This window comes from Hordeum vulgare, chromosome 6H, assembly GCF_904849725.1.
Source record: "Hordeum vulgare subsp. vulgare chromosome 6H, MorexV3_pseudomolecules_assembly, whole genome shotgun sequence".
Taxonomy (NCBI): domain Eukaryota; kingdom Viridiplantae; phylum Streptophyta; class Magnoliopsida; order Poales; family Poaceae; genus Hordeum; species Hordeum vulgare.
In genome coordinates this window covers 122,234,804-122,253,415 of record NC_058523.1, presented here as the reverse complement: position 1 = coordinate 122,253,415, position 18,612 = coordinate 122,234,804, and the positions used below count along the sequence as shown (strand labels likewise).

At 43.5% G+C, this 18,612-nt stretch overlaps 1 protein-coding gene across 1 annotated transcript; it reads right to left on the bottom strand.

Annotated features, from left to right (window-relative positions):
• Positions 1 to 419: 419 nt before the first annotated feature.
• On the bottom strand, positions 420 to 1,494 carry LOC123405204 (the record flags this gene model as incomplete). Its single annotated transcript, XM_045098985.1, has 3 exons — positions 420 to 773; positions 878 to 1,030; positions 1,138 to 1,494. Coding segments are annotated over 3 exons (864 nt in total), but the record flags the coding sequence as incomplete, so codon positions are not given.
• Between the last annotated feature and the right edge of the window lie 17,118 nt (positions 1,495 to 18,612).

Genomic DNA, 18,612 nt, shown 5'->3' with positions numbered 1-18,612 from the left:
AAGCAGCGGCCTCGCGCGAAGCTTGTTCATGGCGCCACGGCCAACCGCGATAGGTGTCGTCGCGCCGCCGCTGCCTGCTGTCAAGCCCCCCCTCCTGCGTCAAGCGATCGAATGCAGCGGCCGTGATGGCGGTGACGACCCGAAAGAAGAGGGCAACGGACGATGTCAACGCTAGTAAGCAGCCGAAGAAGAAGCTTGCAAACCTCCGAACGCTAGTAAGCAGCCGAAGAAGAAGCTTGGAAACCTCCGACCGCGACTCCATCGACTGAACAAGGGCCAAAGAGCTCGCAATTTGGATACACCTTATCCTCCTTCAACAGTGACAATTAATCCATGCATTTTTTTAGACACAATTAATCCATGCATAATACAACAGGTCCTGCCAACTACAGCTTGCAACCCAAGAGCATTATTGTTTTCTAAAATAAGGCCTCCCCTAGACTCGGGAAGTGAATCCGGATGAGCGAGGGCATCCCCTCTTTGATTTTGTAGCTAAAAGACGACTTCTCCTTCAATGTCCACTCCCGTTGACACACTGGACTCTTGTATAGATTTATGTCCTCCAGATTCACTGCTGCTTGCATGATACTCCTGGCATAGCTCACGAGTTTGTCTTCTGCCTGATACCTCCCATAGATACTGAGCCCAGCAAGGTTGTGGTGCTTGAAGTTAGATGCAGATGGTTCCCACTCCAGTCCCTTGTCCTTCTCCTCGCTAAATGCACTCTTCTTCCTCTGCTCCCTTGTTACCATTAAGCATAAATGATCCCGCGCCTGCATTCAATCAGCTCAAAAATAATAATTAATTCCTAAATATTAGAAAAAGTTTGAGCTTCAAAAATGGGACAATGGAAAAGAGATTCGGTACAAGTGTTCACCATGATGCGTAGTTCCTTAAGGTTGGGTGCACATTCGAGTAGGAACATTGTCCAAGTCAGATCGCATTCTTCAGGCATGTTAAGAAAATTCACAATCCTAAGTTTGTGGAACACAGGTAACAATTGCCTTCGACCTTCCAGTTTGACCCAAATCTGCAAAAGACGGATAATCCAGAATTATTTTATCCATAAATAATGATTACAACATGCCAGCCAAACATACACACATCATTGACAACATTGAGGACCTTTTAACTAACCTTTTCACTTCTGAAGTTCAAATGCAGGTTGCTTATGGCAATCTTACCAAGCAACTCAGTTAACTTGAGCATCTTGTGCCAAGAGAGAGCGGTATTAATGATGCTCACAGCCTGGAGCAGTGGGACATAGCCAAGACAGAAGGGATCATCTTTTGATCTAAAAATACTAAATTTCAGTGTTGTGAGCTTTGGTGCCCACTTCAGATGAACCCTCTTAAAACAGCCGCAGGCATTCACTAGTTCATTGAGTTGAGGGTGCTCCACTTCCAGCAAAGACTGAATACCCATGTCATAATTGTGGAGGAAGAGGAACTCCAGTTGTTTGCATGTATTGAAAATTTTGGGGAATGATGATTCTCCGAGTATTTAACAAAAAACTACCACAATTCACGCCAACGTGCCCAGGAACTACTGATACTCTCCATTGTATCTACTTTTCCAAACTCTTTTGCCTTGTTTTGGACTTTAATTTGCATGATTTGAATAGAACTAACCCGGACTGACGCTGCTTTCAGCAGAATTGCCATGGTGTTACTTTTGTGCAGAAATGAAAGTTCTCAGAACGTCCTGAAAATTTATGGAGAATATTTCTGGAAAATATGAAAAATATATGCGCAAAGATCCACCGGAGGGGACGGGCCAGTGGGCCACAAGCCCTGTAGCCGCGGCCTCCCCCCTGGCCGCGTCTACCAGGCTTGTGGGGCCCACGTGGCTCTGCCTCCCCCAATTCCAGCGCTATTTATTCCCTTTTGTCCCGGAAAAAAATCAAGAGAGAAGAGTTCATCGCGTTTCACGATCCAGAGGCGCCGCCACATCCCGTTCTTGCCCTAGAGAGCAGATCTGGAGTCCGTTTTGGGCTCCGGATCAAGGAGATCGTCACCATTGTCATCATCAACCTTCTTCCCTCTCCAATTCCATGAAGCTCTTCATCGTTCGTGAGTAATCTATTCATAGGCTCACTGGGCGGTGATGAGTAGGATGAGATCTATCATGTAATCGAGTTAGTTTTGATGGGGATTGATCCCTAGTATCCACTATGTTCTGAGATTGATGTTGCTACTACTTTGCCATGCTTAATGCTTGTCACTAGGGCCCGAGTGCCATGAATTCAGATCTGAAATTATTATGTTGTCACCAATATATGTGTGTTTTAGATCCGATCTTGCAAGTTGTAGTTACCTACTATGTGTTATGATCCGGCAACCCCGGAGTGACAATAACCGGAACCACTCCCGGTGATGACCATAGTTTGAGGAGTTCATGTGTTCACCAAGTGCTAATGCGTTGGTCCGGTTCTTTATTAAAAGGAGAACCTTAATATTCCGTAGTATCCATTTGGACCCCGCTGCCACGGGAGGGATGGACAATAGATATCATGCAAGTTATTTTCCCTAAGCACGTATGACTACACACGGAATGCATGCCTACATCACATTGACGAACGGGAGCTAGCCACATATCTCTCCGTGTTATAACTGTTGCATGATGAATGTCATCCAACAAATCACCGATCCATTGCCTACGAGTTTGTCCCACTCCTATTGTTACTTGCTGCTATTGTTACTTGCTTTGCTCCGCTGCTACTACTGTTACTTGCTACTGTTGCTACTTGCTACTGCTATCACTACTGCTATTCCTTGCTACTGCTGTTACTCGTTACACCGCTGCTACCTGCTACAATACTTTTCTTGCGCCATTGATACTTTAGTTAGGAATAATCTGCCGTCAACAGATTCTTTCCTAGCACCGTTGCTATCATACTACCTTTGCTGCTTATATCCTGCTTGCAGATACTAATCTTTCAGGTGTGGTTGAGCCGACAACTCAACTGCTAATACTGGAGAATATCCTTTCACTCCCATCGTGTCGAACCAACAAATTTGGGTTGAATAATCTACCCTCGAAAATTGCCGTGATCCCACACGCTGGTGGGCCATTGCAAGACAATTGCTAATTGTTGAGCAACTGGAAGCAGCTCTTTTCTGGCGCCGTTGCCGGGGAGGATAGCTATATTCTCTGAGTCACTTGGGATTTATATCTGCTAATCACTATGAAGAATCTGAAAGATCCAAGAACCAAAGTCTTGCCCTCAACTACGAGGGGAGGTAAGGAACTATCATCTAGCTCTGCACTTGATTCACCTTCAGTTATGAGTAAGTTTGCGACACCACCTCCTGCTAGAAATCTTGATATGTCGCCTGTGCTATACGATGCTAGACATGCTACTGCTATTGATGATGCTATGCTTGATACTGCTAGAGATGCTATGCCTGATACTGCTAGAGTTGCTATGCCTGATACTGCTAGAGATGCTATGCCTGATACTGCTATCCATGATGCTATGCCTGATACTGCTATCCATGATGCTATGCTTGATACTGCTTTGCATGATGATGCTAGAGATGCTAATTTGCCTGATGATGCTATGCTTGATACTGCTAGAGATACTACTTTGCCTGATATGCCACTAGGGGTATTCCTTGATGCTCATATTGCTAGAGTTACTGCCAATGCTCGTGATGCTTCTGAAACTGACGATACTATTGAGATAGAACCTGCTTTTTCTCCTGCTAGATCTAGCTCTCCTAGATATGAATTGCCTGATATACCTGAGGGTTATGTTATGGAGGGAGAGATAGCTGAGGATTTTCATGCGTGTAAGGATGCCTATGACGCTGAGAAATTACTTCTCAAGTGGAAGGAAAAATCTCTGAAAGCTAGGATGAAATACGACCTGAAGTTTGCCACTTCACCTATCTTTATCACCGATGAGGATTATGAATTCTCTGTCGACCCTGAGATAATCTCTCTAGTCGAATCTAATCATTTCCACGGTTACGAGACTGAGACGGTCGTAGCCCATCTTACCAAACTACACGATATAGCCACCCTTTTCACTAGTGAGGAGAAGATCCGCTACTACTATATCCTTAAGATGTTTCCTTTCTCTCTAAAGGATGACGCTAAAGCCTGGTTCACTTCTCTTGCTCCTGGATGTGTGATTAGTCCCCAGGATATGGTCTATTACTTCTGTGAGAAATATTTCCCTGCCCATAAGAAGCAAGCTGCCTTGCAGGAAATATACAACTTTGCTCAACTCAAAGAAGAGAGTCTCCCACAAGCTTGGGGGAGGCTCATCCAGCTACAGAATGCTTTGCCTGATCACCCTCTTAAGAAGAACGAGATACTTGATATCTTCTATAATGGACTTACCGATGCTTCTAGAGACCACCTAGATAGTTGTGCCGGTTGTGTTTTTAGGGGACGAAGTGTAGAACAAGCTGAGATTCTACTGAATAACATCTTGATCAACGATAATGCTTGGACTATTCCTGAACCACCTCCTAAGCCAACTCCTAAGAAAAGAGGTATTCTATTCCTCAGTCCCGAAGATATGCAAGAAGCCAAGAAATCTATGCAAGAGAAAGGCATTAGATCTGAATAAGTCAAAAATCTACCGCCTATCGAAGAGATCCATGGTCTCGATAACCCGATACAAGTAGTAGAGGTGAATTCTCTACATAGATTCAATGAGAGTGATATTCCTTTTGACAAACCTGCTAGCCTATGCTTTGATGAATTTGACAACTTTGTTGCCAAACAACAGAGTTTCAATGATTATGTTAGCAGACAATTGGAACAAAGTACTCGTATGCTTAGTCATTTAAGTGCTTGTGTAGACAGAAATGTCAATGATCTGAAGCTTCTGAGTAAACATGCCTCTATGATTACTACTCAGGTAGAATAAATACTTAAAGCTCAGAATGACTTGCTCAATGAATTAAATGACAACTCTGTCAGAGTCATTACTAGAGGAGGCAAAATGACTCAGGAACCTTTGTATCCTGAAGGCTATCCTAAGAGAATTAATCAAGATTCTCAAGGAGTTAATGCTGATACACCCAGTCATCCTAAGAATATGCAGAAGGATGATAGAAACCTACATGTCAGTTCACCAAATACTGTCACACCTGAAGAACCAAATGATATTTCTGCGTCTGATGCAGAAACACAATCTGGTGATGAACATGAACCTGGTAACAATATGGACAGCGATGTTCATAATAATGCTCAACCTAGCAATGATAAGGATGTGGAGATTGAACCTACGGTTAATCCTGATAACCCACAACCTAAGAGATACGATAAGAATGACTTCACTACTAGGAAGCATGGTAAAGAAAGGGAGCCATGGGTTTAGAGACCCATGCCCTTTCCTCCTAAACCATCCAAGAAAAAGGATGATGAGGATTTTGAGCGCTTTATTGAAATGTTGAGACCCGTCTTTCTGCAGATGCGGTTAATTGATATGCTCAAATTGTCTCCATATGCCAAGTACATGAAAGATATCGTGACTAATATACGGAAGATACCAGATCTTGAGATCTCCACCATGCTTGCCAATTACACTTTCAAAGGTGGAACTCCTAAGAAACTTGGTGATCCCGGAGTGCCCACTATACCTTGCTCCATTAAAGGAAACTACGTAAGATCTGCCTTATGTGACCTTGGAGCCGGTGTTAGTGTTATGCCTCTCTCTCTTTATCGTAGACTTGAACTGGATAAGTTGACTCCCACTGAAATTTCTCTGCAAATGGCCGACAAATCAACTGCTTTCCCTGTCGGCATTTGCGAGGATGTGCCTGTTGTGGTTGCTAACGTTACTATCTTAACGGACTTTGTTATCCTAGATATTCCTGAGGATGATGCCATGGCGATCATTCTTGGAAGACCATTCTTAAACACCGCAAGGGCTGTTATAGATTGCAGCAAAGGCAATGTCACCTTCCATGTCAACGGTAATGAGCATATAGTGCACTTTCCGAAGAAACGATATCTAGTACATTGCATCAATGCTATCGAAAAAACTTCATCGATTCTTATTGGGAGCTTTGAATGCCCTATTCCTCGTGTTAAGATGAAGTATGATTTGCTTGTTGGGGAGATTCATGTCCCCATTGAGGTGACTTAGTGGCTATTCGACAATTCTCCATTTCCTTTTGCGATTCAAAAAAGTTTTGTCGAGGGGATTTGATCAACCCCATTGACGGATTTCTTTCGATGACCATGAAATGGATGAATCAAAGAGTCACATACCTCTGTTTTAAGCTTTCACTTTCTGTTGCTTAGAAGGAAAATGATAGATTTAGTTTAGTTTTTCCTATTTTCTGTTTTAGCGTCCCGGAGAAAAGTACCCCGAAAATAAAAGTTCTCTGATGGTCCTGAAAATCAAATATGATTTTTTCTGGATTTTTTGAAAAATACTGGGACTGAGAGCTGGCCTGGGGGCCACACCAATGGGCCACAAGCCCTGTAGCCGCGGCCTCCCCTGGCCACGACTACCAAGCTTGTGGGGCCCATAGGGACCCCCTCCACTCATTCCAGCTCCCATCCTCTTGTTCTACGTCCAGAAAAAATCGTTTCACAGCTCAAACCCGTGTTCTTACTCATTTGGCTGTGATTTTCGATCTCCTTGCTCAAAGCATCATTCTCCGAACCGTTTTGGGGAAATTACTCCTTGGTAAGTGACTCCTCCATTGGTCCAATTAGTTTCTACTCTAGTGCTTTATCCTTCGCGTATTCTTGCTACCTTGGTGACCCTGTTCTTGAGCTTGAAATGTTGATTTTAGCTGGTCCCAAGTAGTTTTAGCGCGTGATACGGTCTCTAGGCACTAGTAGGAGTAGTTGCTACGAGTTGGGTTAATCCTTACTCACTTTTCTTTCGAAGTCTCTAAAAATTTCAGAATTTTTCAGAGTTAGAAAAGGGAAAATATGAGGAGGTTCTTGAGAGGCTCTTCAAGCGGTAACCCCAAGGAGGATGAGAAGAACCACCCCAAGTACGTGGTTCCTCGAGTCAAAGAAGTTCGAGCGTGCGAGTGGCCAAGTGATGAATTTTTGCGCGCCGCTGGGCTTTATGAAGACTTTTATTACTTGGTGGAGAACGCAGGTCTTACCGCGTTCGTTGAAGTTAAGTGCCCACAATACCTCCTACTCACCAATATTTTCGTTCAAAGCTTCAACTTTAATCCGAGGAAGAATCCTCCTATGGTTGAGTTCATGTTATACGATATCCCCCAGCGCATGACACTACAGGATTTTTGTAATGTGTGCAAATTACCTTATGTTGGGGATATTCATGATCCTCGTCCATGGGACTTGGAGGCTTTCATAGATACTTTGCTGTTGGAGAGGAGAGAGGAGTGTCTCGCGCTAGAATTGCTAGCATACATTTTCGTGTGCTTCGGTACTTCCCATTATTTGTTGGAAAATGTTTGATTGGCCGTGGGGAGGCTGGATCACTTAGCTCTCCAGACCTTGCGGTTTTGCGCAAAGGCCTTTATAACAATATGACTTATAGCCTAGGTGCTATAGTGGCTCAACGGTTGAACACAAACCGTTCCAAAGGTGTCGTCTATGGAGGTATATATGCTACCCGTCTTGCCAGACACTTTCTGATACCCGTTAGACTGGAGGAGGAAGAAGAGATGCTTCTTCCCGAGAGATATCTAGATTACGATAGCATGGTTCACCATGACTTTCTTGATAGAGATATAGGTGGAAGGATGATTTATAACCTGATATTTAGTCAGGGTACTCGTGAGACTATTACTTTGCCTGCTCCTTCTTTGTTCAATCTTCATGCAGACATGTACACTATTATGCCCTCGGACATCTACGCATATTGGGGCTTGGCCCAACCACAGGTGCCCGTGCCCGAGCCGCCAGTCGAGTACCAGACGCCAGTTTATCAGTGGGAGCCATAGGAGCTCACACAACAGTGGCATCCACAGTCCGCTCCGGAGTATCCCGGAGCTGGTTATTTCCCTCCTTGGGAGTAGACCAAGCTAGGCCAAAAGCCTAAGCTTGGGGGAGTACGTGTTTGCACCAACTTTACATTCACGCTTATGCTTTCACTTTGTTAGTCGGTGTTTACACTTTGCCACTATATTATCCATGCTAGTTTATTCTCATTTTCTTGTTTTCTTGTTTTGTGTCCTTTTGAGAAAACCCAAAAAGATTTTCCTTTCTTCTTTTGCTTGTTGGGAGCTTTCCCATGTAAATAGTTTTCTTTTTCTTTGAGTCAAGGTAAAAGACCATGGTTACAATGTTTAGTGGCTCTCGCATGCATACCTGTTCATTTGTTAAAGAGCCATATTACTTTGTCTTCTCCTTTGTGTTTGCCTGCAGATTCAGCTTAGTCCAGTGCATGAGCACTCTTATTATTGTTCACATCGTTCAATCATGCAAGTGAAAGGCAATAATGATGGTATATGATGAAGTGACTGAGACTGGAAAAGCTGGTATGAACTCTATCTATTTTGTTTTTGTAAATATGACTAGCTTGTCGTCCCAGATTCAGCTTTGTTGAGAGAGAACCATGTTTGCAATGACAACTTAGAGATCATAGTTTCTGATGCCATGCTTAATTAGCTAGGAGCTTATAATGGTTTGTCTTGAATGCGAACATAGATTTTGAGATCACTATGATGTAGTATGATAGGATGGTATTCTCCTTTGAATGATTCAAGTGGCTTGACTTGGTGCATGTGCATGCATGTAGTTGAAACATAATCAACACAACCTCTATGATGTTCGTGTTCATGGTGATTTATATCCTTCTCATGCTTGCACTCCATGTTAGTCAAACTCATTGCATCTTGATGACTGTTGTCGCTCTCTAGTTGGTCGCTTCCTAGTCTTTTGCTAGCCTTCACTTGTACTAAGCGGAATACTGCTTGTGCATTCACTTCCATAAACCCAAAAGTTTTTCTATGAGAGTCCACCATACCTACCTATTTGCGGTATCTACCTGCCGTTCCAAGTAAATTTGCATGTGCCATTCTCTAAACTTTCAAGAAATAATCTGTTTTGCATGCGCGAACCGCTCATGTGGTGATAGGGGGCTATTAGTATCTTCCATGTTAGGCGTGTTATCCTCGACATGTGTTTGTTCACTGTCATTCACGAGAAAGGGGCCGGTAATTGGAATGCCCAGTTCCACGCTTAAATCGAAAACATAACTGTAAAACAAGACTCCCCCCGGATTGATGTTAGTATGGACGGTACCCGAGGATTCGGCTAGCCGTGGAGTGTGATTGATTGGTGGTGGGGGAGTTAAAACTTTACTTTTCTGTTTGGGAACCGCCTATAGCATGAGTAGCATGGAAGATATTGAGAACTCTTGGTCATTGCGTTGACAATGAAAGCATGCCACCCAAAATTATTATCTCTGTTTTCAAAGCTTGAGCTCTGGCACCTCTGCAAATCAATGCTTCCCTCTGCGAAGGGCCTGTCTTTTTATTTTCCTGTTGAGTCATCCTCTTCTTATATAAGCACCACTTGGAGAGCACCTCTGTCATTTTTATGCTTTGCTTTTGATTGATATTGAGTATGACTATGACTGGATCTTCATTGCTATGAATTACAATGTTTAGTCAGCCCTTGATCTTTGAAAGTTCTCTGCATTTATGTTTTGCGGTCTCAAAAAGAGCTAGCGAGATACCACCTATTCATATTGCTTCATGCTTGTTTTGATTGAATTGTTGGTATCTGAAACTCATTATTATTTGCTCGCTAGCTGATTATGCCATTGATATTAGTTTACCGTGAGACCTATGTGTCACTTGCTTATGTGGTTAACTTGTGATCTTGCTGAAATTCTGGTTATGAGTTAGACATAGTTGCAACAACAAGATCAAACAGAGTTCTCGAAGTTTTTCTTTCTCTTTCAGTTTGTCAACTGAATTGCTTGAGGACAAGCAAGGTTCTAAGCTTGGGGGAGTTGATACGTCTCCATCATATCTACTTTTCCAAACTCTTTTGCCCTTGTTTTGGACTCTAATTTGCATGATTTGAATGGAACTAACCAGGATTGACGCTGTTTTCAGCAGAATTGCCATGGTGTTGTTTTGTGCAGAAATGAAAGTTCTCGGAACGTCCTGAAAATTTACGGAGAATATTTCTGGAAAATATGAAAAATACATGCGCAAAGATCCGCCGGAGGGGACGGGCCAGTGGGCCACAAGCCCTGTAGCCGCGACCTCCCCCCTGGCCGCGGCTACCAGGCTTGTGGGGACCACGTGGCTCTGCCGCCCCAAATTCCAGCGCTATTTATTCCCTTTCGTCCCGGAAAAAATCAAGAGAGAAGAGTTCATCGCGTTTCACGATCCAGAGGCGCCGCCACATCCCGTTCTTGCCCTGGAGGGCAGATCTGGAGCCCGTTTTGGGCTCCGGATCAAGGAGATTGTCGCCATTGTCATCATCAATCTTCTTCCCTCTCCAATTCCATGAAGCTCTTCATCGTTCGTCAGTAATCTATTCGTAGGCTCGCTGGGCGGTGATGAGTAGGATGAGATCTATCATGTAATCGAGTTAGTTTTGACGGGGATTGATCCCTAGTATCCACTATGTTCTGAGATTTATGTTGCTACTACTTTGCCATGCTTAATGCTTGTCACTAGGGCCCGAGTGCCATGATTTCAGATCTGAAATTATTATGTTGTCACCAATATATGTGTGTTTTAGATCCGATCTTGCAACCCCTGAATGACAATAACCGGAACCACTCCCGGTGGTGACCATAGTTTGAGGAGTTCATGTGTTCACAAAGTCCTAATGCGTTGGTCCGGTTCTTTATTAAAAGGAGAACCTTAATATCCCGTAGTATCCATTTGGACCCCGCTGCCACCGGAAGGATGGACAATAGATGTCATGCAAGTTCTTTTCCCTAAGCACGTATGACTACACACGGAATGCATGCCTACATCACATTGACGAAGGGGAGCTAGCCACATATCTCTCCATGTTATAACTCTTGCATGATGAATGTCATCCAACAAATCACCGATCCATTGCCTACGAGTTTGTCCCACTGCTATTGTTACTTGCTGCTATTGTTACTTGCTTTGCTCTGTTGCTACTACTGTTACTTGCTACTACTGTTACTTGCTACTGTTGCTACCTTCTACTGCTGTCACTACTGTTGTTCCTTGCTACTGCTGTTACTCGTTACACCGCTGCTACCTGCTACAATACTTTTCTGGCGCCATTGATACTTCAGTTAGGAATAATCTGCCGTCAACAGATTCTTTCCTAGCACCGTTGCTATCATACTACCTTTGCTGCTTATATCCTGCTTGCAGATACTAATCTTTCAGGTGTGGTTGAGCCGACAACTCGACTGCTAATACTGGAGAATATCCTTTCACTCCCATCGTGTCGAACCAACAAATTTGGGTTGAAAACTCTACCCTCGAAAACTGCCGCGATCCCACACGCTGGTGGGCCATTTGAAAGTGCGTTATATCGACTAGAGGGGGCTGAATAGGAGATTTTTAGAATTTCATCACTGAGGAAATTCCTTTTTAGGAAATTCCTCACCGATGACTAACTTGCAGTGGAAACAACAAAGGATCAGGGGTGCAAAGTTTCACTACAGCAGCTTTTCAGGATGAAGAATATGAAAACAGTTTGCACAGTATGCAGGCACGCAGAAAACATATGAGGATTAATTTGCATGAAGAATTTGGGGTTGAGGAATTTCAGAGAAAGTCTTCAACAAATTCTTCAAACAATGAAAGTGGAAATCATGAACACATAATCTGAGGAATATAAAGAGTTGAGGAAATAGAACTCGTTTCACAACGAAGACAGTGGTTGATGACCCAGTTCCAACTGCTGTGATAGTTGTACATGTGGTTTGGAGCGGCTTGGTATTGAAACCAAAAGACACACAGTCCCTACCGTATTCTCCTTGGGCTAAGAACACACAGTCCTCGCCCAACACTCGTGGTATGTCTTCAGGGCAGACTTCCAAACCCTCACAAACTTGGTCACCCAGCGATCCACAATTGACTGCTGGATTGCTCTAGACCATGACGCCTAACCGTCTGGAGGATGCACAGTCCTCAAAGGTAAAAGGCTTCAGTCCCACACAGGACCAACTTCTTCAGTGATGCTCAATCACTTGGTTCTCGGTTTGTGGTTTGGTTTGGGGTATTTCCTCACTGATGAATTACTCTCGAAGACTCTGAGGAATTTGGGTTGCTCTTATGACAAGTGTCAGTTTCTAATGGAGCAGCCAACCAACTCATGGTTGTGGGGCGGCTATTTATAGCCTGGGAGCATCCCGACATGATTTGACATTAATGCGCTTAAATAATATGACAGTTGGTGTGGATAAGACCAATGATGTGGCGGGGCTATCGAAAAGGTCGGGACCCTCAACTGTGAGAGTCCTCATGTCACTCATATTCCTCACTTGAGGCTTTTAGTAGGATTAGGCTTGGGTTGAGCATCATGAGGAAATTCATTCCAATGTGTTACCTCGACCCCCTTTAACAGTACGGTGTTCCTATTACTCAAGTGTGAAGAAAACAAAACAAACATAGTAAATCTTCATGCTTCAAAGTCTTCAGAATGATTTTCTTCAGGCCACACCGAATTCCTCAATTTCAATATCTTCATGAGGAATATCAATTTCATCGCAAATTCTTCGCGATCCAAATCTACAGCTTCAGACCAATTTCTTCAACCGAAGATATACATTTTTAGGGGTCGATATTCATCGAATATTTCAAACTCCTCAACGACTTATATATCCTGTGTACACTCACGAACACATTAGATACTTAACCTATAAGTCTTCAAACCACCAAAATCACTAAGGGGCACTAGATGCACTTACACCATTGCAAGACAATTGCTAATTGTTGAGCAACTGGAAGCAATTACCACAATACGATTTTGTGCGAAAAACTACCAAAATCAGCCTAATCTGTGGCAAAAAACTACCAAAAATTTTAACTGCCCTTTTAGCTATTTTAACCGATTTCCTGGCAAGCCGGACCCACATGTCAGGTGCCAGCATGGCCACCTTTGACGCCTCCGCACAGACGGCCATTAACGATGCCCACTCACTGTCTCCGTCGGAGTGCCGGTCAAATAGGTCAGCTCTCCTCGCTCACTCACTCACGGTCTCCCTCCTCGCTCACTGATCCTCTCCCTCTCCCTCTTCCTCGTGCTCTCACCCTGTCACCGTTGCTGCCAGCGCCATTGTTGTCGCTTGAACTCGAGGATGCCATGCTGGGATGACGAGGAGAGCTTGGACGAGGACATCTGCATGGTTTCCATGGATCAACAACTCTTTGTAAGTACATCACGGTGGAACAGAGTTAGGTTTAGGGTTAGGTTAGTGTTTGGTCATCCAAAAGTTGGATTCGAAGCTTCTTTTGGTTTGATTCAAAGCTTCTTTTGCAGGAAACCCCCGACAGTGTTGTGGATCCATCTTTCTGTGGTTCTTTCCCTGAATCTTAGCCGACGTGCATGATGCATCATCAGAGGCCGAAGAAGATGGTAGCTTTCGAAGGTTCTTTGACTGGGAGGCGATTCCTAGATTGTCCTGTGCAGCAGGTATTAAATCTTGCTGGTGGGAGATGTTAACTGCTAAATAAGTTGCTCTTTGCTTAGCTTTGAGAGAGAATGAGTTAGCTAACAGCCTACTATATTTAGTTAACTGCATTTAACTGTTAACTGAATTTATCTCTGCTGCTAGATAAGGTGCTTATTGTTTAGTTTAGAACAATTATACATTCTCTGAGCTGAGTTCAGACAGAATTAGTTAGTTTATAGCTAATATATTCAGTTAACTGGATTTATTAGGTTGTTAGTAAGGTGCATAATTTTAAAGAAATGCTTCTGTAGGATGAAGGTGTCAACTGTGGGGTGGTGGAGTGGGTGGATGGTCCTTGGCTAGAGATTTTACAAAGGTGCCTAGGAAGGATCTGGGACATGTACGAGGAGCAGAACTTGGGTAGAGTGAAGGATGAACAAGCTCATGAGAAAGAGGTGCCAAGCTAAAGAAGGAAATTGACTTCCTGTCAAACAACTACAGCCAGTTGGTGGAAGATGTATCCAAGCTTTTTGACTATCAAGATGGCAAGATGTCTCATGACATGGACTATACCAGTCAGGCAATAAATAAAAACAAGAAAGAACTTGAGGATCGGACAAGGATTGAGATAAGTATGGAAAAGCTGAAGCTTGCCAAGGAGCAGAGGTGCATTCTTCAAATCCAAGCAGATATCATTCAGAACATGAGGAAGGCCATGAAGGAAGTGCAGGTGGACAGGGACCTACTTAAGGAAGAGGAGAAGAAGCTGGAGTATCTGATTGCTGATTTGCTAAAAGCTGGGCATTGCACCAAAGATAAGCTGGAGAGGATCAAGGCAATAGTGGATGAGTGAAGTGCTTGTTGTGTTAGTTAAGTAATAGGCCTATATATATAGCTGGCCTTGGAATGTCCTACATGTTAGGTGTATATTTTGGGAAAGTGTCATGTGGTTTCAGAACCTGAATCAAGATGGTATGAGCTAGCTACTGTTATGGTTTAAGAACTTGTTGGTTTTATCTACGATGTAATGACTTTTATGTTAAGACCTACTATGCTAAGTTAAGTAAGTAAGAATGTTTTATCTATGATGAGGCTGTTTTACTTTCCTAAATTATGTGTAGGAAACTGACAATAGCTTTTACTTTCCTATATTATGTGTAGCCAATACTTGGAAACTTACATTAGCTTTTACTTTCCTATGTAACTGACAGTAGTGGAAACTCGCATTAGCTATTATTTTCCTATATTACTGAGAGCAGTGGAAACTGACAGTAGATTTTACTTTCCTATGTAACTGACAGCAGACATAGTAGCCAATATCTGCATATAGATAGAAAGTAGATAGCAAGTACAGACCAAACATAGTAAGGACCAAACATAGATAACTGACAGTGAATATAGATAGCCAATATCTGCATATAGATAGCAAGTAGATAGTCTGACGAGACTGAACATAGTAGTAGCCAATAGACAGTCTTACTCCTCCTTCTTACTAGTAGCATAGGACCGATGAAACTGAACTATCATAGTACTGACTCTAAGACTGACGAAACTGAACTAACTGACGAAACTGAACTAACACAGGATAGTCTTACTCCTCCTTCTTCAGCACCTTCACGCGTTCGGAGCGCCGCACCGCAGTCTTCTTCTCCGCATCCCTCTTCTTCTTCCCCGGCGCGCCGACATCTTCCTCCACATCTTGCTTGACGACGACGACCTCTGGGAGATCTGCGACCTCCGACAGCTTCTCCACATCAATGGGGCGGTTTTTGTCCCCCTCCATGGCGTCGATGACGGGCGCCAGCAGCTGCACATTCGACTCCTCCTCCACCTCGTCGGAGAGAATGACCAACTCCTCCACCTCGTCTCCAGAGTCGTCAGATGTGTCATCGTCGAAGTCGGAGTCTAGCCTGAGCACCCATGGATTGCGATTCTCCTAGTAGGCGGTGTTTCTGGGGGCTCAGAGAGCAAGGACGGCGTCGGTGACGTGCTCCGCCCTGCACGCAACGCGCGCAGGATCCTTGCATGACGGCAGTGTGGTGGATGAGAGGTACATCCACCAACGGGCTCGCTGTCTCGGGTCGGGGAGAGCTGTGTCGCGCATCGCCCGCACCAGAACAGTCAGCGGCAGGATGTTGAAGCCGGCAGGGAAGGCACGCTGCTTTTCAGCAGCTGTCATGACCTTCACAAGGCCACGACCATGGTTCCACATCATCTGCACGCTAGGAAACCAGTGTGCTATCTCCTTGTACTGGGCACAGAGCTGCTGGTTGTTGCCGGCGAGGTCTTCGACGACCTTCTGGCAGCCTAGGCTGCCGTCCATGGCTGATTTTGACACGAGAGAGGGACGAGGGGATTGGGGGTACGAGTGGCGAATGAGTCGATACAGAGGTTGGCGGACACATTTTAATGCCTTAGAATCCGAAACGGCAACACGAGTGGCGAGTGGGTCGAGACTTTGGTTGGCGGAAACGTTTTAATAACTAGGATGGCCGATGGTAGTGAAACAAATCACTTGACCTATCCCACTGGCATTGAACTTAGGGTTACAACCCACATGTCCTGGGTTCGAGCCCAAGGCCAAACAATTTTTTTCCTATTTTGTGGTTTTAGAAAATGAAGTTGACTTTAACTACAAACATGACTGTAAATAAAAACCCTAAACTCTTGGTTTAGGGTTTATTCATATGAACATTTCTAAACATGCAACAAACATGACTGTAAATAAAACACAAACATGCACTTGCCACTCGAACAAATTCAGTACAATACATTGAATGTAAATAAAACACAAACATGTAGTGCCACTGGAACAAACTCGGTAAAAACACAATCTTAGTACCAAATCACAATCTTAGTACTAAATCACAACCTTAGTACAATTTAGCAAATCAATGGTTTCCACTTGCAGTGAAATAGGCTGCAAACTTGCTAGTAGGTCTCCTCTTCCTCTTGCGTGTTAATATCACAGCTTGTCCATTGGATGTTCTAGGTGCACTGAATCCTCTAACTGCATTTGCAGCTCTTGTTGATGCTGATCCTCTTGGAGGTGCTGGTGAAGACTTGGCTGGTCCTATTGAAACTGTTGAAACTGTTGATGCTGATCCTCTTGGAGGTGCTGCTGTTTTTATGGTTCTCATTGTTTTCAGACCAAGTGGTGGAGCAGATGAGGCTGGGATGTGTGAACTTTGGTGTTGATGTGGTGGTTCTGGAGGTAGTTGTGTAGCACTAGAGGAACCACTGAAGATTTCTCTATTCTCCTGCATGCCAAAATTAAAATAGTTAGTGATTAGACCACACCTGAAATAATGAAACATATAATGCAAAATTTCATAGACCTGGTGTAAGTTCTTTCTCATTTGCAGACTTGGTTTCAGAGCTTTCCCACAGTTTGTAAATCTATGACCTTGTAGACCACAATTGCTGCATGTAATTGTTCCCATCCTACTTGTGTACTTTGGTGCATGCACATCAAATTGTCCCTTCCTCCTAGCTGTCTGTTTCTTGCCTGCTTTTTGTTTGAACACTGGGGGCTCAATATCCTGGGTTTGGGTGTCAGGCCAGAATTCAGGACCAGGGACAGGGTACACAATGTCTTAGTATGCTTCAATATGTAGTGTTTTTTTGAAAAATTCTTGCACAAAGTCCTCTGGGTGCATATGAACCTTGCTCATAGCTGCTATTGCATGACTGCATGTCACACCTGTCATGTCCCACCTCCTGCAGACACATGATTTAGTAGCAATGTTCACACAGTACTATTTCTCACCACTTGACACTTGCCAAATGTCAGGACCAGCCCTATGTGCCTGACAATATTTGGCATACTTCTTATTCTCCTCCAGTTTCTCTGAATAGTTGGGTGTGATCATCCACCTATTGTACTTTGTCTTTTCCCTAGTATTTTTCCTTTTGATCATCTGCTTAGTCCTAATTCCTTCAAACATTGTCCTAGTTGGTTTGGCCCTAACATCAAGGATCATTTTGTTGAAAACCTCACTAAGGTTGTTCACAACAAGATCAGTTTTGCAATTATAATCCATTGCATACCTACACCAAGTCTCCTTTGCAATTTTCTCAAGCCACTTCCAGGCACCCTCACACTCTGCTTTCAACGATGTCATTCCTAATTCATGGCCATGTTTGGTGAATGAGTAGCTAGACTGATCTACTAGCTTCTTTAGTTCTGCTGCCCTGAAGCCAACAGGATGAAAATTTGCATATATGTGCCTAAGGAAGTATCTCTGAGGGGAATCAGGGAAGACTTCATTTATAGCCTTAAGAAGACCCTATTAATAAATTAATAAGTATCAGAATCTTCCTTGTCAACCACAACTAGCAATATTTCTGAACTACTACAAGAGATAGGTGCATACCTTTTGCCCGTCAGAAATAATGGTGTAGGTTCCAAATTTGCTTCCACTTCCAATGCAACATCTTAGCTGGGTTAGGAACCATGTCCAACTATCACCATCTTCCTTGTCAACAACACCAAAGGCTATGGGGTAGATGTTGTTGTTGCCATATCTTCCAGTGGCTGTAAGAATTTGTTGTCTAGTGGTTAGCTTGATGAAGCAACCATCAAGGCCTGCATCCATAACCAAATTAGATACCATAATTTTTCTCTAACAAGATATTTTCAAGAAAATACAGTTGTAAATTTACCTATAAAGGGTCTGACACCATTAAGAATTCCTTCCTTTGATGAATGCAAGCAGTAGAACATGTACTTAAATCTAGGAGTTGGTGCAGGGTTTTCTGGGTCCTCAAATATTGTAACTATACACCTGCTACCAGGGTTTGTATCAATAACTGCTTGTAGGTAGTCCCTCAGTCTATAGTATTGCTCCTTCTCATCACCTTGCACAACCTTAATAGCCTTCTCCTTGCCCTATATGCCACACTCCTTGATACATCAACTGAAAAATTGACTTTGCTATTTTTAATAAGTGCATCCACAGGTGCTCTAGGATCTGCTCTAAGAGAAGGCTCAACTGCTTTGGCAAGCCACTTAGTAGTAACCTTTGTGTTCGCCGCTGATGATGGACAAGTGTGCTCCATGTTACACTTCTTAATGCAAAAAG